The 22,753-nt window shown below is 40.5% G+C and overlaps 1 protein-coding gene across 1 annotated transcript; it reads left to right on the plus strand.

The window, feature by feature from the left end:
• Positions 1–10,423: 10,423 nt before the first annotated feature.
• On the plus strand, positions 10,424–22,237 carry LOC149300095 (SKI family transcriptional corepressor 1-like). Its single transcript, XM_089485547.1, has 8 exons — positions 10,424–12,052; positions 15,951–16,050; positions 16,811–16,921; positions 17,955–18,026; positions 19,655–19,729; positions 20,263–20,337; positions 21,206–21,271; positions 22,140–22,237. The coding sequence occupies exons 1-8, from the start codon at positions 10,424–10,426 to the stop codon at positions 22,235–22,237; spliced, it is 2,226 nt and encodes a 741-aa protein (XP_089341673.1).
• Positions 22,238–22,753: the final 516 nt, after the last annotated feature.

A 22,753-nucleotide genomic window follows, 5' to 3' on the forward strand; every position in this document is an offset into this window, starting at 1 on the left:
ATTAGGACAATATTACTGGGAACCAGTGACATTTATGTCATCTGAGTGTGTGACATGGGACAAGTGCCACTTAAAGGTAGCAGTTGCTTTGTGTTTACTGTAGTTGCTCTTTGCTCTTTTATATGTAAGGGTCAAAGGGACTGCATCTAGATCTAGAGTCTCTGAAAAGAGGAATGTTACTCTGGATTATATGGATGGGACATGTATGCTGTAATCACAGTCCAGCACACACAGGATAATAAAGGTGTCTGGAATAATGTGAAACATATCCCCGTTTTTTTTTTAGTAAAACAAAATAGCTTAGTTTCCAATATGTTAATATTTTAATGTTAATATTTTATCTTAATTATTCAATAAATAGCCCACAAAAGTACCATTATTTATTAAATGTTCCAAAATCCATTTAAAAAAAAATTATGGATGATAAACTCTATGAGCAGGGCTCTCCTTGCCTTTTGTTTCATAAATCCAAATTTATGTGGTGTGATGCACTACTGGTTATGTTTACCCACTGTACTGCGCTACTGGATATAATGGCGGTATATAATAATAATAATCATAATAATAATAATAGTATTGCCCTAATAGATTAGAAGTATCCAGGAAAGATGAAAGTATTTTATAAAGGTTCTAAAAAAAAGAGGTATTTCCATTCCTTCAAATGTACACAAACAATATTCCAAAAACATCAATTACTCTGAAATATCCCAAAACCCGAGGTGCAGATAAATCACAAACCATATTCAAACACTTAATTCTCCTACTGCCTGAAATATACATTAAAACACATACACATGAACACACCAAACATATATAACAATTGGATTAGGACTAGTATTAACATTTCTGCCTGTGCATCATGGGAGTTGTATTGTACTGATTGTGGAATGCTTTATGCTTCCGATAGATAGATAGCTATATAGATAGCTAGATAGATAGCTAGATAGCTAGATAGATAGATAGATAGATACAAAACAGCACTTAGTATAAAATACTGACACAATACTGTGCACTCATTACTATTCACACTCTGATTCCACGTCTCGTGGAGTTGTCGTGATTTAGACACGCAGGCAGGTTGTTGTTATTAATAATCCTGCGAGTGTCCCTTAAATTCGCTCCCAATTACCCAGTGATCGGGCAGACAGCTCTCCCTGCTGCTCCCAGCACAGTGTCTGCCACACACAGCCACAACTCACACCATCCATACAATGTTGCAGGCAATGCTTCGCCTGTACTAATCATTGAATGTTAATTAGAAATTCATTACAATTAGGGCCCTGCCTTAACACAACACAATCCTGTAATTACATCTGCTTCTTAATTCCGACTTCGTGTTTACACAGTAAGCAAAATACGTCTTTACCTTTTCATTATCCCCAATACTCTTTATACTGTACTAATTATGTAAATTAAACCTAATTATCAGACGAAAACACTCCAGTTAATTCAACTGTTAAAAGATGTGAGTCGGTGAGAAAGGAGCCTGACAGAGACACGCGTGGATCATTCACAGAGAGAAAGGAGCTGGCTGCAGATATACAATGTACAAGGTGATTCAATGTAGTGTAATGCGGAACAAGCCTTCACATCACATTAGCCCTATATACACAGGTATACACATATACACACACACACACACACACACACATATATATATATATATACATGCACGACACATGCTAAAAATTACAGTCATTCAATATTTCTTTTTGTTTTTAAACGATCAGTGTTCCAAGCAGATGTCTTATTTTACATGTCTATAATACTAGTATATCATGTATGTATATATATTTCAAATATACTATATATATATTATATAATATATATATTAGTAATGTACATATGCATACACAAAAACTTTATATATTAGTAATGTACATATGTATATAAAAAAATTATATTTAGATATATATATATATCAGTAATGTACACATGTATATTCAAAAAGTATATATATTAGTAATCCACATATGTATGTACAAAAAAAATAAATATATATATATATATATATATATATGCTTGTAAGTTTATTTATAATAATACACCACAATGAGAACAATTATTAGAAAGTGCAGACATCATATAAAACGAGCTCAGCCCCAATTTTTCGTATGCTTAACTTCATCCAGTTTAAAGAACCCGGCGTCCCCTATATGTTAACCTATAGATTTCCAACACATGAGGCTTTTTAAACGACTTCTGAAAGAGGATATTTCGTGAACAGAAATGGTTCAGGATCGGTTATTTGGGGGATTTTATGGAGAAAGACGAGGATTCATTTCTGGTTTCAGAAAAGGCAGATGGATAATTTGTACATTTTACCCACCCTGGGGCAGGAAAAATATATGTATTGTATTAATAGATTGTAAGCTCATGAGAACACAACCATTTCCTTTTCGTACCAAGATCTCTTATGTTTATTCGGGTTATTGATTGTTTTGTGTTTCCTGTATAAATTTAACACATAATATAATTTATCACGATATGCACATATCGGTCAATAAGCAGAAAATTGTGGGGCTCTTATAGTTCTTATTATTAACCCTTGATGTGGAGGTGAGGATCCTGCGGGGAGAAACGGCTTTGAATACCAAATTTCTTTTACAAACCCCACTTTTTTAACCACTTTCCCCCCATTACTGAGAAGACACAAATAGTCATTAACTACCCGATCAATCCATCAATCAATCAAACAAGAAAAATTGTGTATTGACAAACTCCATTGTCAATATGGAAGCCTCATTAGTCTCCTTCTCAATAGCCCCACTCAAAAACGATCACTAGAACAGTTATCGAGTTAAGCATACAAAGCACTTTCCTTTGTACAACGCTGTGGAGTGTGTTGGCGCGTGTGGAATAATAATATTTGCCCCCGTTCTGTATATTCTGCACACTGTGTCTTAACCCGGGGGCATCTGTCCCTAGGGGCCAAGTGACTGATCACACTTCAATCGGTCCTATCACTCCAATTATTCGCAGCCCCGTGCCTTAGCTGACACCATTACTTTAATCTGATGGAAATTACAACTAAATTAAAACAAAAATAATATGTTTACAAAAATCACACAGGCAACACATATTTACTTATGAGGGAGGGGTAATAAAAGCTATACTACCCCCGGCTGTTTGGGTTAAGAGGACATAAAATGCCTGTTATATTATATCAGGATCCTGAATCGTTTTACAGAACATGGAATAGAAAGAGGTTCTGCAGCAGTAGAGCCAAGGATTTGGGGAGGAAAAATACAAGATTCCCAGGCAGGCTTCTGCATACTAACCTCAGTACACATTTATATATAGGACCAAGGACTGATACTGATGTTCATATGTATGTGTATATAGTATATATATATATATAAATGGATTATTATTATTGTTATTATTATTATTTATTATTCGGTTTACAGGACACGATAATAATAATTGTAATGTATTGCAGATCATATAGAAAATAGCGCTGGATAAAAAAAATCAATGTAATATCAATTAACAATTTAAAAACAAATTTTATTTTTGTCTTTAAATTGAAGTTCGAATATATATATATATATATATATATATATTTACTATATATATGTACTATATATGTACTATACACTATATAGGAACTATATGTTATCTGGAGATTTCTGGGGATGGTTTGTGGACCCGGGTCACAGGCGGTCATTGTGGGATCCGGTATCCGAAGGGAAAGTTGCGGAGAGAGGAAATTTTAAGTCTAATTACAGACACGAGAGGCGTGAGGACCCTACCCGGAGCACCCACGGCCCTGTCACCCCCTGACAGAAGCCCCCACGGAGCCCGTGAATAATTCACAGCACCGGCGTAATTACAGGACAACAGTGTAATTATGGCGATGGAGGAAGACGCCGGGCGGCTGCTCTGAAACATGAGTCCAAGATCTGTATCAAGTTCACTATTATTCTCACTCTATAAATGTTGCATCTGGAGCTGGAGATCCGTGACAGTCTGGAGAGGACACGGCCCCGGGGGGGCATTTAAATCATCCTTCCGTGCCCCGGCTACACAAATCAAATATAACATTTTCTTATATATAATTTTAATATATATAAAATGTGTGATATAATATACAAAAATATATTCTACAGATACATATAAATATATAGAATAATAAATATCTGTGTCAAACACAATTATCGTTCTCAGTGCTGTGATATACACAATAAATATTTGTGTTTGTTTATAAGTTTTGCACCCAATGCTATTAGAGATTTATGCAACTCTAACAACAGGCAGCCATCACTACGATGTATGTAGCGTTACCACAGCGACAGAATGATCCAGTTTGTCCTATCTTGATATATTTAGGTTCTAAGACCCCCCATATACTCTGGAATTGTTTGAACTCCCCTGCTGCCTGCAATATAAAAATAAAATATATTTTAGTAAGGGGAATAATGCATGTATTTGGCATGTGTGGTCTTAGTAATAATAATAATAATAATAATAATAATAATAATAATAATAAAAATAATATACTACAGCCACCCCTCTAGAAAAAAACAACAAGCAATTAAGAAATGTAATATATATTTTGTTTCTAGTATGGGGAGTGTAGTGGGTTTTACTGGAGATACTGGGAAAACAGAAGTGAGTGCCTGGGGCTATGCTCTGACCGATATTAACTTCTGTTTGATTAGTGTAATTGTTCAAATTTAGCCCGGACAGTATGATTAATTACAGTTTAATTAACGTGTCCATTAAGAGCGCTTAATGCCACAATGTTTTATAAAGCGCCCCGGGTGTAGGGCTGTGAAAACACCAAGCTGGACCTGACATCGGTGCACAATTTGAGGGGATATTCTACTTTCTGAAGGTGGGATCTGAAGGTGGGATCTGAGAATTGGGACCCACAATCTGGCTTTATTATATATATATATATATATATATATATATATATATATAAATCATTTATAAATCTATATCTATATACATATTAAATATGTAAATATATATATATATATAATTTACATTATTACATTATGTTATATATAAAACATTTATATATTAATAATAATTACACGTATATTTCATAGTGGTTAATAGGTTTGATTTTGTTATTGTACAATTACAATGTTATATACACATTTGTACCCATTTTTAGAGACAGGGAGTGACATATTTTCTTTTGTGGAACTGAAACTTTGTTAAAGGGAGAGTTAATGAGAACTGGGGATATGGGTGGGTAGTGCGGATTCTTAACCCTGAAGAGATCACGGGCTAACTTATTATTATTATTTATTTAGAATTCATGTTTTTGTTATTTAAAAGTCCTGGTAAAATAGGCAAATAAACTCGTTGATTTTGTTTCTAAAATGTAAGTGAACACGCATATTAAAATGTTACACCATAAATACAAAAAACATCTAACACACAAAAATACAAAAAACATCTAACACATAAATACTTAGATAAGATGAAGAATAATAACTGAAAATGGAAGAATAGTTTTTTTAAAATAACAAAAACAAAAAGCATATTAAAAAATCGCTATTTATTAATTCGATTTGGCACGAATTTTCTGCCCCAATACTGCGCTAAACAGGCTTTTATCTGTATTTGGTTAGCCCAGGGTGGATGAAGGCGCTGGGGTTATGAGAAGGGGTTACACCAGTGAGAGGGGGCAAAAACAGAACTGTGTGAGGGGCAGAATTCAAGGTAGATTGAAGGGACAAAATAAAATAAAGTAAAATTTACTGGGGTGGACTGGGAATGACAGAGAAGCGGAGAGGGGTAAATTGAGTATGACGGGGTAAAGTGGATTGGGGGGCTGCAGGTATGAAAGGGTAGTCAGAAGAGGTAAATGAGTATCTCGGGGTAAAGTCAGGGGCAGATGACAGAGCTGTGACAAGATGAGCGTGGAGTGTCAGTTATTAATGGATACAAAAGGCCATATGTACAAAGAGCTATTCTGGGGCAAAACAATGGAGCAGTCACCATGGAAACCATTGTCATACCCATATTGCTGATCTCCCCACATTCTGCACATTGCCCCCAGTGCTCTTTTTACACATGGCTTTATATGTCTTGTAATACACAGTGTTCACGTGAGAGCAGATCTTGAGTGGGGCGTGAATATGAGTGAGGAGCTAGCTGTCCACTCGCGTGTAAATAGCCTCTCACTTTAGTAAGTGGAATAGTCTTAGAAATACTATTAAAAGGCTTAATGATGCCTTTCCCTGAACAAAAAGGATCAGCTTGCATGGCCTATTAACCTCCATTTTCCTAAACACTAGTGTTTGTCTGCCGTGTGGCCACGGTCACGCAGCCCTGTGTGTATGTGTGTGTGTGTGTGTTATAACGTGTGTTTGTTTGCAGCACGGCTCGGATTGATGGCCTTTTTGCTGTTTTTTTCAAGAATTCTTCTCCTCCCCCCGCCACATCTATCCCCAGCCACTCTTAAATATGAAAGTCCTAATTCCCATCCACTGTAAAGTATTCACAGGATCCCGGGAAGTGGATCGAATCCTCCTATGTTTATCAAGCAATTAATTAGTAATAATTATCATCTTCATGATTACATTTTTCTCACACATCAGATTTAAAGGGTCCTGCACACTGAGTACATCCCATTCAGTCCTGCAACGGAGGGTGCAGAGTGGTGGCCCCCACCCTCGTGGGAGGAGAAGGAAGTTGGAGGGGGGGGATCTGATAAGCACTCACAGGTAAATAATCTCACCATTTACCTCTCGGATTTCCTGCTTGTCTGACTGTCCCCTCTGGAAGGAGCCCACCTAAGAACCGGGTCCAGCAGACAAGGGGTTAATGTAAATTTGTCAGCGCTAAGTGGAGTCCCCTCCCTATTATTTTAGCTGTCACTGGATCCTTGTGAGTGTCTGGATCAGCCGCATCCTCAAGTTTCTCTCGGTGCGGGCAGCTCACCTCCTCTGCCGGATCACCCGCTCATGTAGAGGGCACCCCTGCTCCAGCCTCCATGAACTGGTCACTGAAGCCATAACTGTGCTTTTTGTGTGTGTGTGTGTATTGGGACCGGTTTGAAAATTGGAAGATACGGTGTTTAAAGTGGAGGACAGAAGAACCTTCCGCAACACAAAAGGGTAAGAAACTCCGCTATGTTACTCACCTGCAACTGTGTCATTATGTGTTTTATTTCACATGCAAATCCCATCATGCTGAACCCGATTACCTGTCACCCCGGCACCTGTCTGAATGTATATCACATTTCCATGGGGAGTTTTAGATGTAGCTGACCGTCGGCGTGGGGTGGAAGCAGGACACTCTTCACATTCCCACTAAGAGAAATCCGTGCGTGTCCTGCACACTCATATTATTCTGTGTAATTACAACGAAATCTCCTTCATTATGGGATCTCTTTAAGATAAGCCGCTTTATTACTTATCTCTCCCGTCCCACTTGCGTCGGGCTTTTACAATCGTTCCAGTTAAATAAACTAATCTGTCTGAGATTATCCCGGCGAAGCCTTTAAAAGGACGAATATCTGGATTTGAAAAAGGCAAAAAAAGCCCCAAAACGGATTAACAACAACAGGGGGGAACCCCCCCACTAACGATTACAATTCGGAAACAAATAGATTTGTTTTGATACAAATAATTATTTGTTGCGAATTTAAAGATAATCTGTTTTAATTAATTGTGAAATCATTTATCAAAAAGCCATTCAAAAGAACAAAAAATATTTTTTTTAAAGTATTATTAAAAAACATGATAAATTAGCCAGACAAACAAAAAATAGTAAAATAAAATCAAAATACAAATTAATAAAAATCTAAATAAACGATATGATCCATGATGAGGGTAAATTAGTACGGGGTTTAAAGTGTTCCGTGTGTTCCGGGATTAATTCGCTTCTGTTCCGGATGACATCCTAATGTGTCAGGGTTTGTTGAGTGGAATCGGTGTTATATGTGATACACACGCGTGGATTTTATGTATGACTGAACATGACAAGCGAGAGCAGTTATGATTTGTTTGCTGTCGGGCTGTGTAAATAAACAGCCCGGGGCAGAAAGTCTCTGAGTGGACGTGGGCGCTGGGGTTTGGAGGATCAGAATAATAGTCGGGATTCACGGCTAAAAAAACCCACGGGGGATGGTGATCGGACATCAGTGGGAAGTGTTTCGGATGTGTTCGGATAATTAGTGTGTATCTGCACTGGATGGTCTGGAATTATTGTGTGTTTAGAATGTTCAGGTCTAGAGCAAATATAAAGAAGGTGATACACAGTAACGGTAATTTAGGTTGTAAAATACACACAAGTTCATCAAGTTCAACCTTGCTGATGATCCAGAACGTGATGAGCGGGTGGAAGATCTCAGAGAAGGAACTTGGGTCAGGGGAGGTTAGAGTGTCTGTGGAGATGGTGTCGGGGTAAATGAAGATACTCGGTGTTTAGTTTAAACCCAGACACTGAGTCTAGATGGAGGCGATAAAAGGGTCTTTTAACTCTGGATGCGTGGGGAGTGCAGTGCCCACTGAGTCCTGTGTGTAGTGGGGACAGGCTTAGGACTGGAGCTCTTAAACTGACTTGAAAAATTGTTACAAAGTGTCAAGTGCATCTTTCTGCATCACAGAAAGGTCCCACGGACACCAGTGGCTGCAGCTGACATAAGGAGAGCTTTGCTGAAAGAAATTATTTCATTATAGAACAGTGACTTGACGGGGACACTTATTAAAAGGTCTAGAAAAATGGATCTAGTGGAGTTAAGAATAAACAAGAAGATATGTTTTTATCTAATTATTTTTCAGGGATTCCCTGATATTACATGTGTATAAATGTACAAAGTGGATTTTCTTTGCTCCAGAACCCCAGAGAGGGGATAACAATAGCCCACTGGCATTACCTGCCCATTTGCCACACTGTGGGTGTGTAATGGTGAGAAGGGCAACTTCTCCAGCCGGTAACATGCTATTCTACACATTTCTTTAACACTCAATATATTAAATCGCTTAACTTATATTAATAACCATTCTTACAAATACTGCATATTACAGCAAAAAAAAATACGCATCCAGAAAACAAAAACATTTTTCAATTCACTGTAACTAGAAAATTCGGGAATTGCAAAATAATTATTAAAATAAACCAAAAGGAGAAGAAAATAATTTGTCTGTTAAATAAAATGACAGCTTGGGTCGAAATTAGAAGATTCTCGTAATTTTGTATTTCAATGTATTTGATGTTTTTTTACGTTTCCAGTTTCTGGAGAAATTTTAATAAATTCCACGCAAATTTTCCATATCACATAAAGGATTTATTATAGCGTTTTATTAATGATTGTTAGTATGAGTGTTTAGCTGTGATTCTGATCTATAGGGAATAAAGTGAAACACTATTTATATATAATATATATGTATATATATTAATACACACATATACTATATACTTACAAACACACAGATATGCACAGTCACATATATATTTATATATATTAGCACATCCTTTTTACGTGTAAATCATCTGAAGGGGGTTAAATTCCCTTTTATCCTCTTGTGCACCAAGCCCGTTTATTCATGTTTCTTTAAACATTTCTTTAGTACCTGCAGACATTATTTATTTATGGGCTCTGGAAACTATACGCATTGGGGGAACATAGCTTTACAATTCCGAAGGAGGCAGAATGTGGATACAGATCCAAACTGGCATTTTCAATCCTGATGCACAGAGCTTGCACTCAAGAGCACATCTATTTTCAGACTTAATTTATAGATTGTAGTTACTTATGGACACGAAAACTGTGTTTTTCCTATTAGATGATGATAGATAGAGCGAGTTATTTTTGAGTTTCTGATTTGGGTTGAGGGGAGAAGGGAGAGTTTGGGGTATTCGGAGAGAGGAGACAAGGCTCGGGTGGGTGGGTGAGTTGAGTGAGAGGTGAGGGGCAGGTCAGAGCGCTCAGGTTAATCTTCAGGGAGAGGCTTGTACACCGATACACTGTACGGCAGCGAGAGAAAAACGCGTTATTACAGCATAAAGTGACTAAACGATAGCACACCGGCAGAAACGGCAAAATAATCCCGACGGAGTAGGATGGGGGATCGGAGACGTGAAGCATATGACCGTCCTTTTAATTCAGCTTTCCAATAATATCTTTTAAATAAGTGAAGCAACTAATGATTAAAATCACCCGATGTAAACAGTTCTGGAATCATATCACCGCTTCCTCTAGAACTGTCATGTTACCCCGGAATTCTGCACATACCGCACTCCCCATCGTATGTATTAATATACATGTTTCTTGCTCTCTTATATGTATCGGTAACAATTGTTACAAATAGTCCGCCCCCAGTATGTCGCTTTTCTGGATTCTCTATGTGAAGTGTATACCCTTTACTGGTAACATATTGTTCATTGTCCTTCATGTTTATACCCTGACATGTAAAGCCTGTTCTCTCGCTTCTTCTGCCCCTATAGAGACAGCATGGAGGGGATCAGCACTCAGAGGGACCCCAGCTCCCCCCCGTCCGCCAAACAGCATCAGGCACCCCAGGACAGCCAGGCCTTCAACGGAGCCCTGAAGCCCAATCAGGTCGGGGAGACCTCTCTGTACGGAGTGCCCATCGTGTCCCTAGTGATAGACGGCCAGGAGCGGCTGTGTCTGGCCCAGATCTCCAACACTCTGCTCAAGAGCTACAGCTACAACGAGATCCACAACAGGCGGGTGGCCCTGGGCATCACCTGCGTGCAGTGCACCCCGGTGCAGCTGGAGATCCTGCGGAGGGCCGGGGCAATGCCCATCTCCTCCCGCCGCTGCGGTATGATCACCAAGAGGGAGGCCGAACGGCTGTGCAAGTCGTTCCTAGGGGAGCACCGGCCGCCAAAGCTCCCAGAAAACTTCGCCTTCGACGTGGTGCACGAGTGCGCCTGGGGCTGCCGGGGCAGCTTCATCCCCGCCCGCTACAACAGCTCCCGGGCCAAGTGCATTAAGTGCGGCTACTGCGGCCTCTACTTCTCGCCCAACAAGTTCATTTTCCACTCGCACCGGACCCCGGACTCTAAATACACCCAGCCCGATGCCGCCAACTTCAACAGCTGGAGGCGGCACCTGCGGCTCAGCGACCCGGCCGCCTCGGAAGACCTGGCCCACTCCTGGGAGGATGTCAAGGCCATGTTCAATGGGGGCACCCGCAAGAGGGCCTTCCCGAGTCCGGCCTCCTCCTCCTCTGGCACTAGGCAGCACCTTGAACTAGCTCCGCCACCCCCACCTCCCACTAAGAGCCTACGCGGAGCCGTGGCGGATGAGGATGGGTCCCAGGCGGCAGCAGCGGCCCGGAGTTTCCCTCTCATTCCCGTACCCAGCAAGGGCTTCTCGGGGGTGCTGCACAAGATGGCCCCGCCGCTCTTTCCGCCCCCACCGTACGGCTTCCCTGCTTTTGGCCTTTGCCCCAAGAAGGATGACGGTTTGGGGGAGACAGGCAAGGCCGCCGGGCTGCCCGGGGTGTTCTGGCCGGCTTCTTCGGCTTCTAAAGACTCCGTCTATCCGCCTTTCCCGGTGTTCTGGCCGGCAGCAGGGGCACTGCCAGTCCCCTCGTCATATCATGGACTGGCCCCGCAACAGCAGGGTACCGGCAAGGCTACAGCAGAACCGGAAGAAGCAGAACCGACAGCGGAGAGCGCGGAGGAGCAGGCCCAGAACCGGGCGCCGGAGGAGGAGAGATCCGGAGATGAAGGCCGGGTCGGAGAGCGGCTCACCCCCAGAAAACTGCGCTACATTTCAGCCTTCAGACCTGTGGTGAAAGCCGCTGAGAGCCTGGCAAAGCTTTACGGCAGCCGGGAGCTGTACGGCCCGAGCAGGCCTGCAGGGTACAGCTCCCCGGACCTACTCAGCGACACCTCCAGCTTCCGCTCTGCCTCCCCCGGCCAAGACACCGCCGACGAACCCGAGGTCGATGTAGAGTCCGGCCGCTTCCCTGAGGATGACAACGGGCCGGCGGGGAGCACGGGACCCGCGCCCAGCTCCACCGCTTCATCCCCAATTTCAACCCGGGAACCGGACGACAGGAGAGAGCCGAGCCCCGAGAGCAGCCCGAGGAGCCCAGCCGGATATGAGGTTAGAGGAGCGGCGTGAAGGGAGGGCAGAGGAGGACCGAGTGACGTGCAGGGATATGCACAAAAATGCAAATGTGTGTGTATAAATATATATATATGTATATAGCACTACCTGTGTGTGTGTGTGTTTATATGTATTATATATATAGTATGTATGTGTATATATATATAGAGAGAGAGAGAGAAGCACATTATTAGTGTGTTGCTACAATGTGCAGAACTGCATATGATACAGTAAGAAGAAATATCTGGATTAATATAAATATTTATAGGATAGCTGTAGTTAAAATATACTCTATATAAATACTAGAGAGTGGCTATAAATAAACCAAAACAATGATTCTCAGATTCACATTAATTTTACCATTTGTGGGACTATTAAAGAATTCACCCCCACAGCTGTACTCACTGGTGCCAGAATGAAAAGAAAGCCTTTTGATCAGAAAAATTGGATACTTTTTTAAAATAAATCTCTTGGCTGAACAAATCATATAGAGCATAATCCTGGGTGGTATTTTATACCTTCCTTTCTATATAAATATTTAACCCCTATAACAATTTTCTAGTAAATATGTGTATGTATATATAAATGTGTGTGTGTGTATATATATATATATATGTGTAAATAAATGTGTGTGTGTGTGTATGTGTGTATATATATATATAAAATTTGTAGATTTTTTTTTTTTACTCCTGTCCTGTAACTATTGGGATTATACATACATTTTAATGTATTTATAAGAATAAAGTGGCTATAAAGTCATCTCCAAAATGCTCTAATCAGATAACGGAAATGAAACGTTTGGGAAATGTAATGTCGTATTGTACTTGTGATTACTTCCTGGAGTAATATCAAACCAGCTGGAGAAAATGAGTGTTTTAATTAATCGGCCAGACTCATCTCCTCTCCTTTAATCGAATACAGTTTCTTTACTAATAAATCTACCACAATTGCGGCTTAAACTGGAATCTAATAAGTGCAGTGATTATTAGGTATAGCCAAATTAATTTACAGGGACTATGGATAAACATATAGCTTCAATATGTCACCAGCATCAGAACCAAATTCACCTATATGCTTTATTCCCGGGTACTGACTAATCGCCATATAAAAGAGCCTTTTCGTTTATACAAAAAGCATAAGACCTGGATTTTAATATATACGTTTAATTCCTGTACAATAGATATGAATTGCTAAACCTCATAGTGTCTAGAATGTAAGTTTGAAAGATAATTGCTCTAACGCTGAACCAGTATTCTTTCTTTATCCCCCTATCTCCATATATATTCATTCTTCTCCGTGTCATATATTGGTTCGGTCACCTCTGACCTTTATAGAGAGGTATATGTAAATACGTTAAGGCCAGTATCAGAAAATAGAGAAAGGACGACCACCATCAGAAATGGGACAGGGGCCCCCAGTGAATGTGAGAAATGAATTCTGCTTATCTATTCCCCATCACAATGAAACGCATTAGAATTTGGTTGATGCTGCATCGCTGAATTACAAAACGTGAAGGGAATGACGTTAGACCCCTGGACATTTTGGTTATGTTTTCACTTTTAAAACAAATCATAGATTTAACTAAATATTCTATAGGGCCATTCTTACAGCAAACAGAGGCAGGGACTGCCTTTCATATTGCGATGCGATGAGCTGAAAGCCACCAATTCACCATGGTTCACATACCCCGCCGTTTAGTGAATAAACGTTTACAAGTTTATAATTGTCTGCTTTCTGCCAATTTCATATGGGGCTTTCCTGTATTTATGATATTATGACTGAGTTCTATGATGGATCGCAGCATTTACTCTACTCGGCAAAACTGCGGTGGGTGGGGATGCAAATATTGTAGATATAAAGGCTTGGAATAACCACTGGCTGCTAAACAAAGCCAACAGCAATCTCCAGAACAGCTTGTCCGTGCTGAACATAGTTATTTCAACAGCATTTCATTGAATTAGCTGCAGTTCCTCGCTAACTGCCCTTCCCAAGGGGTTCTGCAGTGGCTGACGACATTCATTCATTCATTCATTCGCTTATAATGGCTGAATATGGTACACAATCAAAACAGGAGAGTTTGTTGGAGACTTGTGGTTTCAACTCCTTCACTTGTTTGAAGGGCAAACATTGGCAGGTTTCTCCGGAAAAGTGTTGAGCCGTCCCTGCACAATGCGTTATTTATTCGAGGAGACTGGGAAAAAAGGTTACTTATTAAGCTATACATTAGCCAGGACCAGTCAAAAGCTCCCTGGGGTTGGCCTTTCATAATGTATAGTAAAGGAGGTGAAAAACAACTCTCTAGCAAACTCACCCAGTAAAGCCCAAATGGCTCTAATTCTAGGACTTGCATTACAGTGTATCCCTTTTTACAATGTGACCACGATTGCCTCCAGTCGGTAACCCCGTCCTCATGGAGAGGATTCTTTTTTTTGTGATAAAATACATCACTGTTTTTAAAACCTTTGTTTTATAGTCTGTGGCCAAATGTGTGGTTGTATATATCAAAAGGGTCTTTTATTGATTTTTTTTTTCCCATTCCGTTTATTGAATGGCACAGATCAAATTTACCCAATTCCGAAAAGCAAATAATGATAGGTAATAACATTTATTCAAGGCATAGACGGGCAGGGAGTTTAAACCTCCATTGTGTTATCTATTTCTTCCTCTGTATATCGGGAACACCTGTAAGGTTCCAGCCGTGCGCATTAACATAGAGTTAATTATCCTGATTAGAGGAAGCCCTTTCATGCTCTGAGGCTGCAGCATGCGAGACTTGCCCTTTGAAGAGATCGCTCATATTGGCCCCGGTATAATGGGGGGTAATTTTCTCTGAAGCACCAATAATTAGTTATAATAAAATGCTTGTTCTCTACAAAATTTGATATTATTCACCAGATCTTAAGAAAAGCATCAGCCTGATCATCTACAAAGTGCACCTTGGCGAGAGACAGGAGGGGGGGGCTTTTTTGAAGATAATGTGTTGTCTTTAAAGATACGTTTGTTCTTATTTTATAGTAAACGGCTCATTCATTTGTAATGCCAAAATCCAGTACATTAAAACAAACGATGATATCTTCCTAATAACGATTATATTGTAAACACTGTATTATTCAACACGATGACCTTACATCAAATGGCTAAAATATTCAAATAAGCTTATACGCCATTTTTGGCGCCAGATGTAGAATAGAGAATTTCGTAGTTTGCGCAAAATCCAATAAACCAGCAAATACACCGGAGGAAAGCAAGCAGCTCATTGATTGCTTGCCTGTGTCAGCAGGTAGGTCACCTTTGTATAGTAAGCAAAATTAGAATAACCCATTGTACAGGGCTGTGGAATCTGATGCCGATATATAAATTGCTTATGAACCTACTTATACACCAGAGCAATAGGCTGCCATTAAAATAGGTCTAAAAATATGAAAACGTTTTTGGAAGCTGACTTTCTTAAAACACCGCCATCCTAGAGGCCCCGTATGCCTGATGGCGAAGGGAACTGGGAGAGTCTGAGTGGAAAGAGAAAAGTCCTCAGGAGAGGTCAAGTTGCGTTAAGTGATATATTGCATTGAGCAAGTGAACAGGCTTTAGGCAGTGACATCGTAAAAGGGTTGTAAATAGGAGAATTCATATATATATTAAAATTTTCTGTTTTGTGTTATGGCCACGAATTGTCACGGCTGTGGCATCTGTTATGTTATTAATATGGATACATAATGTCCTGATATTTTGCACACAAGGCTTCACATGAGAAATACAATATAGTATGGTCCTGATCTGATACAGGGTTTCCATGGAATAAATCCTACTTTACAGTTGTTGTCGTCATGCCACCATGAAAACCTTTCCTCACACGAGTCCAGGTCGCATGCGTATAAAATGCCCTTGTACCTTGCAGGTTTATACGAAGCAGATGTCCGATGTTTCACAGGCCTTGAAGGGTAACTCTTCACACCAGAGTCTACCACCTTCCTATCTCTGCAACCTGGATCCACATGGTAAGAACTGAGATTGGGACCTTTTCACCTGGACCAGCTGTCTTCAGCTTTCCTCCAACCCCTGCAGGGAAGAAGTCGGTGACTGAAGACGTTATTAAACTGAGCGCTTTCTGTCCCTCGTATGACATTGTGTCTTGTACCCTTTACTGGGCTGTGTCTTTGGGGGGTTGATACCTTCACCATTCTCTGGCCCTTATGGTTATCAGATGATTATTAGCCCGCTGTGTGTCTAATTGTCCTTTAAGGTGCATGAGGGAGCGGGCAATACCTTGCTACACCTCCTGGTTCTGATATTACCAAACAGTAGGGTGACCCAGGTCTGCCTTTTAAAACCATTAAGTATATCCACCATAGCCATCAACCTTAAATATTAAATTAGGTCGAACTTTCCAAAACAAGTACAGATTTAAGCCTAGTTGCCCATTGCTTGGTTATGCGATGTGGGTAGAATATGACACAAAATTGGGCCACATCCGCTTTCTGTGATATGAAGCAGGGGAAATACATTTTGTACCGTATAATTGCATATTTTTTTTTCTAGATTTTGCTTTAAAAACCTTGCCATCTTACCGAAATGGGTCAGTGGGCTGGTACTAAAACTAGGGTTGCAAGCCGTATATTGCTTCTTAATCATTAAAGCCCGCAATTTCAGTAATAATTAAAACCGTGAAGATTCCTGTGAAGGCTGGTTGGTAGGGTAGATACGAGGGTATATGAGTCCGAGCTCTCAGAAACCTAAACTAGTTTATTCCTTTTTAAGAGCAAGACTCAGAAGACAGTCACTCAACTGCCGAGGATGCGGAAAGCAGGAAAGCATTCCAAGACCAAAGGAATCATATATCCCACACCAGCCCCTTACACACTGACAGAGGTAGGTGCCAGCCCCGGCCCCCTGCAGTACATCATGCTAATGTTTGCATGTTTAGCGACATATTCTTCACTGCTCAAGAATATTCCTGTCCCACACGCCTAATAAATTGGCAGTTTGTTCTCAACTTCCCAACCCAATAAAATACGCACATTACCCCATCTTCCCATTTAATGCCCGTATTAATAATACATCTTTGGCTCTGGATATGCATAATCTATAGACAGAGATTTAAATCAGCCGTAAAAAGGCTTGTCCCCTCCAGCTTTCACCAAATAAATATTTAAATAACGGAGACAATTGTTTAAAGAATGCTATTTCTATGAAATGTGTCTTTCCGTGGTTTTTGTGTTCATTTTTATTAATAAAGCTGGATTTCTAGCTTGAGATTTGTATATTTCTTGTTGTCTGCTACAAAGAGATCACAGTGTAAAGAACACTTATTTGTAAGCATTCTATAATGCAATCACATATCAAAAGACTGTTTAGAACTTATAGAACTTTATTCACTAAAGTAGGAGCTTGCACGTGACCTGCACCTTTATCTCACAGACTTTGCTACGCATTGTGGAGGGCTAACCCTAGTCAGCTTCTGCTCCAAAAATAGATTGTATGACCGCGGTATAAAGCATATTTAAATCAGTGGAATGTTCTTAGTCACCTCACTGACAAAACCATGCATTATCCAGGGCCAGTTCAGCCATTCTTGCTGAGAAGCCTGCCAGAGATGGCATTTATAATGCACAGCGAGTGAGGGAGTTGGAGCTTCAGCTCTCCTGCTTTAGTGAATAAACCCCAAGGGCTCTGTGGATGGTCATTAAGTTTTCAATCGATACACGCATCTAAACAGTGCATACAGAAGACAATGTTTGTCTGAAGGGCTTCGCGTCTTTGAGGCTCAGATGAAGCTTGGAGAGTCTTGTCTGATCTGCAGCTCTGGATCCGTTCACTTGTTCTTCTAATATGTATTATCATTTGTATTATGTAATTGGGGGGTAATACTCGGTAATACTTACTGTATAATATTCATTCACAGGGGAGGAAGACAGCCCGATTGATGTCACTGGGACCCAGTTTGTAGAGAAAGACATTGAGAATATGGCAAAAGGTGGGTGTAGCGCATCTCTGTAGTACCAGCGGGCCTCCTCCTCCTTCTCTGTGTTTGTTGTTGCCCCCTACGATTTTTGGGAGGGTAACTGGATCACTTTGAACATCCAGACCTACCCAAATCTGCTTTCATACTGTACTTTGCATGATGTAGATGTACTGACGTTCACAATACAAACATTACTCTGTAAATTAAAAAGTTTACGCTTGTTCTGTGTCCTGAGTGCTATAGAGAACATACCCCTTGGAGGTTTAGGATCGATAGACACACAACCTGGTTTGTAAAGTCATCGGGTCACAATGTGGGTTTCCTAACACTGTATCACAGATAACATCTGGAATTGGAAATGTGGCACTGGGATCTGAGGGGGCTTATTATATCTTTTAGAACGAGGGTCTTGTTGAATATAACTCTTGTGGTGAAGGTAAAAAGGTGGTGGGAAAAATACATAATTACACGTGTGTAAAAGTGTCAGTGTTTTGTATTCAATAAAGTGATATTGTATTGGTTTGTGTAGCTGTTTGTGTGTGCATTAGGTAAAATTATATTTTGGAATTAATTTACATATTATATTGTGTGTGTGTGTATATATATTTCAATCATAGAACTGCAAATACACCCATGGGCTTCATATCCCTACACACAACAAGACATAAGCCTGAACTCCAAGATAGGATTGTTTTAAAGCAGTTTTTCTTTCATTGTAATTCTTTTTGTGACAATAACAGCTTAGTCCGGTTAGACTTCAGATGTACGACTTTTCTTGTATATAGCACACATGCCTTGTAACGGAGTGAGTAGCTGTTTGTGGTTTAACACCCGTCCAGTATTAAATATAGGGTATATGCTGTTATAGTGGGCAATAAGAATGGATTATTGTGTATTTTGCAAAATATGAAGTATCATCAAATGAATGGATGTGTATTCTACAGCTGCTTAAGGCAAACAAAAAGACCGATGCGTATATACAAACATATGTGTAGGTTACAGTTTGTATATACCGATGATATATACTTTGTATCATTGCACGCTGTTCACATGTTTAGAGCTGGAAGCCAATTTATACACATTATGGGGCCCTGGCTAGTAATGTATTTGTCAATCTCCAGATCACCATTCCTGAAACAAATCCTAAATGTCTCAGGTGGCTTAATAGGTGCTGCCAGGTATCTGCGCCTATCCTACAGGATATTTCTATTAACCCCTCTTCCTCCAGCTACAGGCTAAGGCTTCATCAAGAGTTAACATTAAAAAAAATTAATGGCAAAGTCCTTGGCATTAACAGCCCTGTTATATCACCTAGAGTCCAGTTATCAAATGCTTTATATACAAATCAACCACATAGGTATTTATATCATAGCATATTAACCCATGGCATCTGCTTTTCTTTGACATGATGAAAACCGATTTTGAACCGTGAGGTTGATAAGTGTTATTGAGTTGAGTGCATTTGTTCACATGGTTGGTAGTAGGCTTGTTCTAAGTTCTGTTCCCGTCTCCTAAACCAGCGTCTGTTCTAGAGATCACACCTTAATGCAGCCAATGTGTGTGTGTCAAGTTGTGTATATATACATACGTGTGCTCGGTGTGTGGCGTGCATCATTTTGTAACACATCATTTTCCCATAGATGAGCTGCAGAAACTGTTAGTGGAACAAATGGATTTGAGGAAAAAACTGGAGCGGGAATTTCAGAGTCTGAAAGGTAAGAAACACGTTGCCCCCACATACCAGCGTCACCCCTTCTTATGGCAGAATCCATAGGGCCATGCTGTTGGGCGCAGTCTCTTATACACCCGTTTAGTGTACATTTGGAAAGGGAAGAGGTAACATTTTTGAAAGAGGTGCATTGTGCCACAGGTTCATTTTGAACCATATTTGCAGAATTCATCCTAATCATTCACGACCATGGTTTAATTATTTATGATATGAATATCCCGCTGATTCAACCCAAATTGCACTAGATTATGTCATACATGAAAATATTAAAAAAACACTAAAAAAACTAGATGCTCATTAAAGGGTATTGCAGAACTAGAAGCTTTTGCTGTTCTGTTTTTTGTTGCCCTCCCTGTGCCCATCCTCTGTAAGATTTAGAGCCCGGAATCTCTTGTGGATCTGGAATGGTTTTCCAGTACCGCAGACCTAAGAAAACATTTAATTCTGTTCAATGATTGCGCTTGTAAAACTCCACAACGTGGGTGTTTGTTTTCTAAACGCCGTCTCGTTTTCTCATAGATAATTTCCAGGACCAGATGAAGAGAGAGTTGGCATATAGAGAAGAGATGGTCCAGCAGCTGCAGATTGTGAGAGGTAAGAGATCCTCCAGTGCTGCTATAGAGGGACCCACTGCTGTCATCCGACGGCATTTACGATCAGCCCAGTCGCCTAGGTTTAAATGTAAGGTAATTTAACAATTATTTTTTCTTATTTAATATCCTCTGATTAGCCTGAAAACAGCAAACAAGCCTGGCTCGGGCCTTGCAGGCACCATTACCAAACAGTGATTGAACTCCTCTGCACACTAATTTGCATGGGTTTCTAAATTAAAAACCGAGGCGTAAAATTACCTGCGTTTTAATGCATCCGATTGTGTTTAATTCTCCTCGTATCCATCTGCCTTGCAGCGCTAAGTCCCAGGCAGTGTCCTTACTGTAACTCACGTCTAACAAACTGCTCTGCATTCACCACAAGGAGACAGAAAGAGAACACTTAACCCCGTCTCTGTAAACAGGCCTGTAAGGAAGTAATGTGTATTCCAACCCGTGTGCACTTACTGCATAATATACAATAAGTACAATAAGTACACGTGCACCCACGTTTATATATGTTCCTAGAAGCGGTAATGACACTCATAGAATAGTGCGTGTACACCTTGCGTACACAAATACTAACTCCTGCATAGGAGGAAAAATGTTCAGTTATGCAACTTGTTCTGTAATGTACATCAACCACTTTACTGCCGGATCGGATGCTGAATGCTCCCGAAACATGACAGAAAATGTTAGATAGCCTCTTCACGTCTCCTGTACACACACATACTTTTGGTAAAGTAGGCTGCCGTGGTTGGGATTGGGTTGTAAACAGGACAATGTCGTGGAGCTTGAGAGTAAAGGGTTACATAGTTAGAGATGAGTCTGTCATTGAGCAAGAGAAGCTAAACTCTTCTTTCTTTCCCTAGACACCCTGTGTAATGAACTGGATCAAGAGAGAAAAGCACGCTATGCCATCCAGCAGAAATTAAAAGGTATTAGCAGAGGAGGAAAGAGAAAAGTGTGTCACAGAACAAGGGAGATAGCAGGAACACACACATTATATATATATATATATATATAGTAATGGGGGGCCGGGGAAGCTGGATGGGCTGTGTTGGAAGAGAGTGGGGAAAGCAGGGAGGGTGTATAAAAAGAGAGTGCTGAGGAATGTGCATGGAGCTCAAGGGAAGCAGGGAGTGTGTACAGTATATACAGAGAACAAGGGAATCCGCGAAGTGTAAAGTGAACAGCGGACGATGGTGTGCAGAGAGAGAGAGAGAGAGAGACAGCAGGGTAAGGAGGTGAGTGTTTATAGAAGAGAGCAGTTGAAACTCTGTATGTAGAAAGCTGTGGGGATCAGGGATCGAAATGGTTATATACAGAGAGTAGGGGAGCCAGGGAGGTTTATAGCGAAATCTGTGGAATACAAAGAATGTGGAGGAAGAATTGGAAGAAGCGCATATCCACAATATAATGAGTGCCGCGAGTACTGCCATTGTGTGTGTGTGTGTGTGTGTGTGTGTGTGTACTGCATGCCATTAGGGTATACATAGCTACAAAAGTTCAAAATATGCCCAGTCTGATTTTTACATTAGGTCAGGATAACCACAATGTTCTATGTGATATCTCTCTATTAGTCCATACTCTATAGTATAAAGTCATCTGACCTATATATAAAATAGTTAAGAATGGCAAATCTGTATTATTTACATGGTCCATCAGGGTTGGCCCTTCACAATGCGTAATAAACTTACTAAAATGTAAGGTCTGTGAACTGCCACAATGTTGTGTTTCTATTTATCTCGGGAGAGCAGCAGAGAGAGGCTCAGTAATACATGGCTGCTCTCTGTTCTCCTTCAGAAGCCCATGACGCTCTCCATCATTTTTCTTCTAAGATGCTGACACCAAGAGCCTGCACCGGGAGCTGTTCCTACAGAGCTCCACTCCTGCCCCCCTGAGCTACATCTGGGCTCCTCGGAAACTGATGTACCCTCCAGCACCCTAACGAACAAGGGCAAGAATCTACGCACCAAACCAAGCCATTCCCTGTCTCTTTGGAAACAAGAGGACAATCGGGACCCGCCAGGGAGATTTAAGGCCAGAGTTTAGGCGAACTTGTAAATACTGTACAGCGGAATCAGGAAGTCTGAGCACTGAGGAATCTGAGCCAAGAGTGATCCACAGATCAACCATGTATTATAAGGCTTTGTTAATAACGGACACATATATATAATATAAATATATATAAATAGATATATTAACGACTGTTGCAAAAAAAAAAAAAGAAGTCCAATGTATTCATTGTTTTATGATTTATTTCTTATTCTGTATGTCTCCACTTAACCTCATCAGTACCAGAGGTGGCTTCCCTCCGATACTGAAGGGGATGATGTTTGGGGTTGTCGGTGGGAGAGTGGCTACGTGCAATGGGTATCTATGTACTGTGATTCTTATTAAAACAGTATTTTTTTAAG

The sequence above is a fragment of the Sceloporus occidentalis genome, unplaced genomic scaffold (genome assembly GCF_023333645.1).
Source record: "Sceloporus occidentalis isolate IW3139 unplaced genomic scaffold, rSceOcc1.0.p SCAF_26, whole genome shotgun sequence".
Taxonomy (NCBI): domain Eukaryota; kingdom Metazoa; phylum Chordata; class Lepidosauria; order Squamata; family Phrynosomatidae; genus Sceloporus; species Sceloporus occidentalis.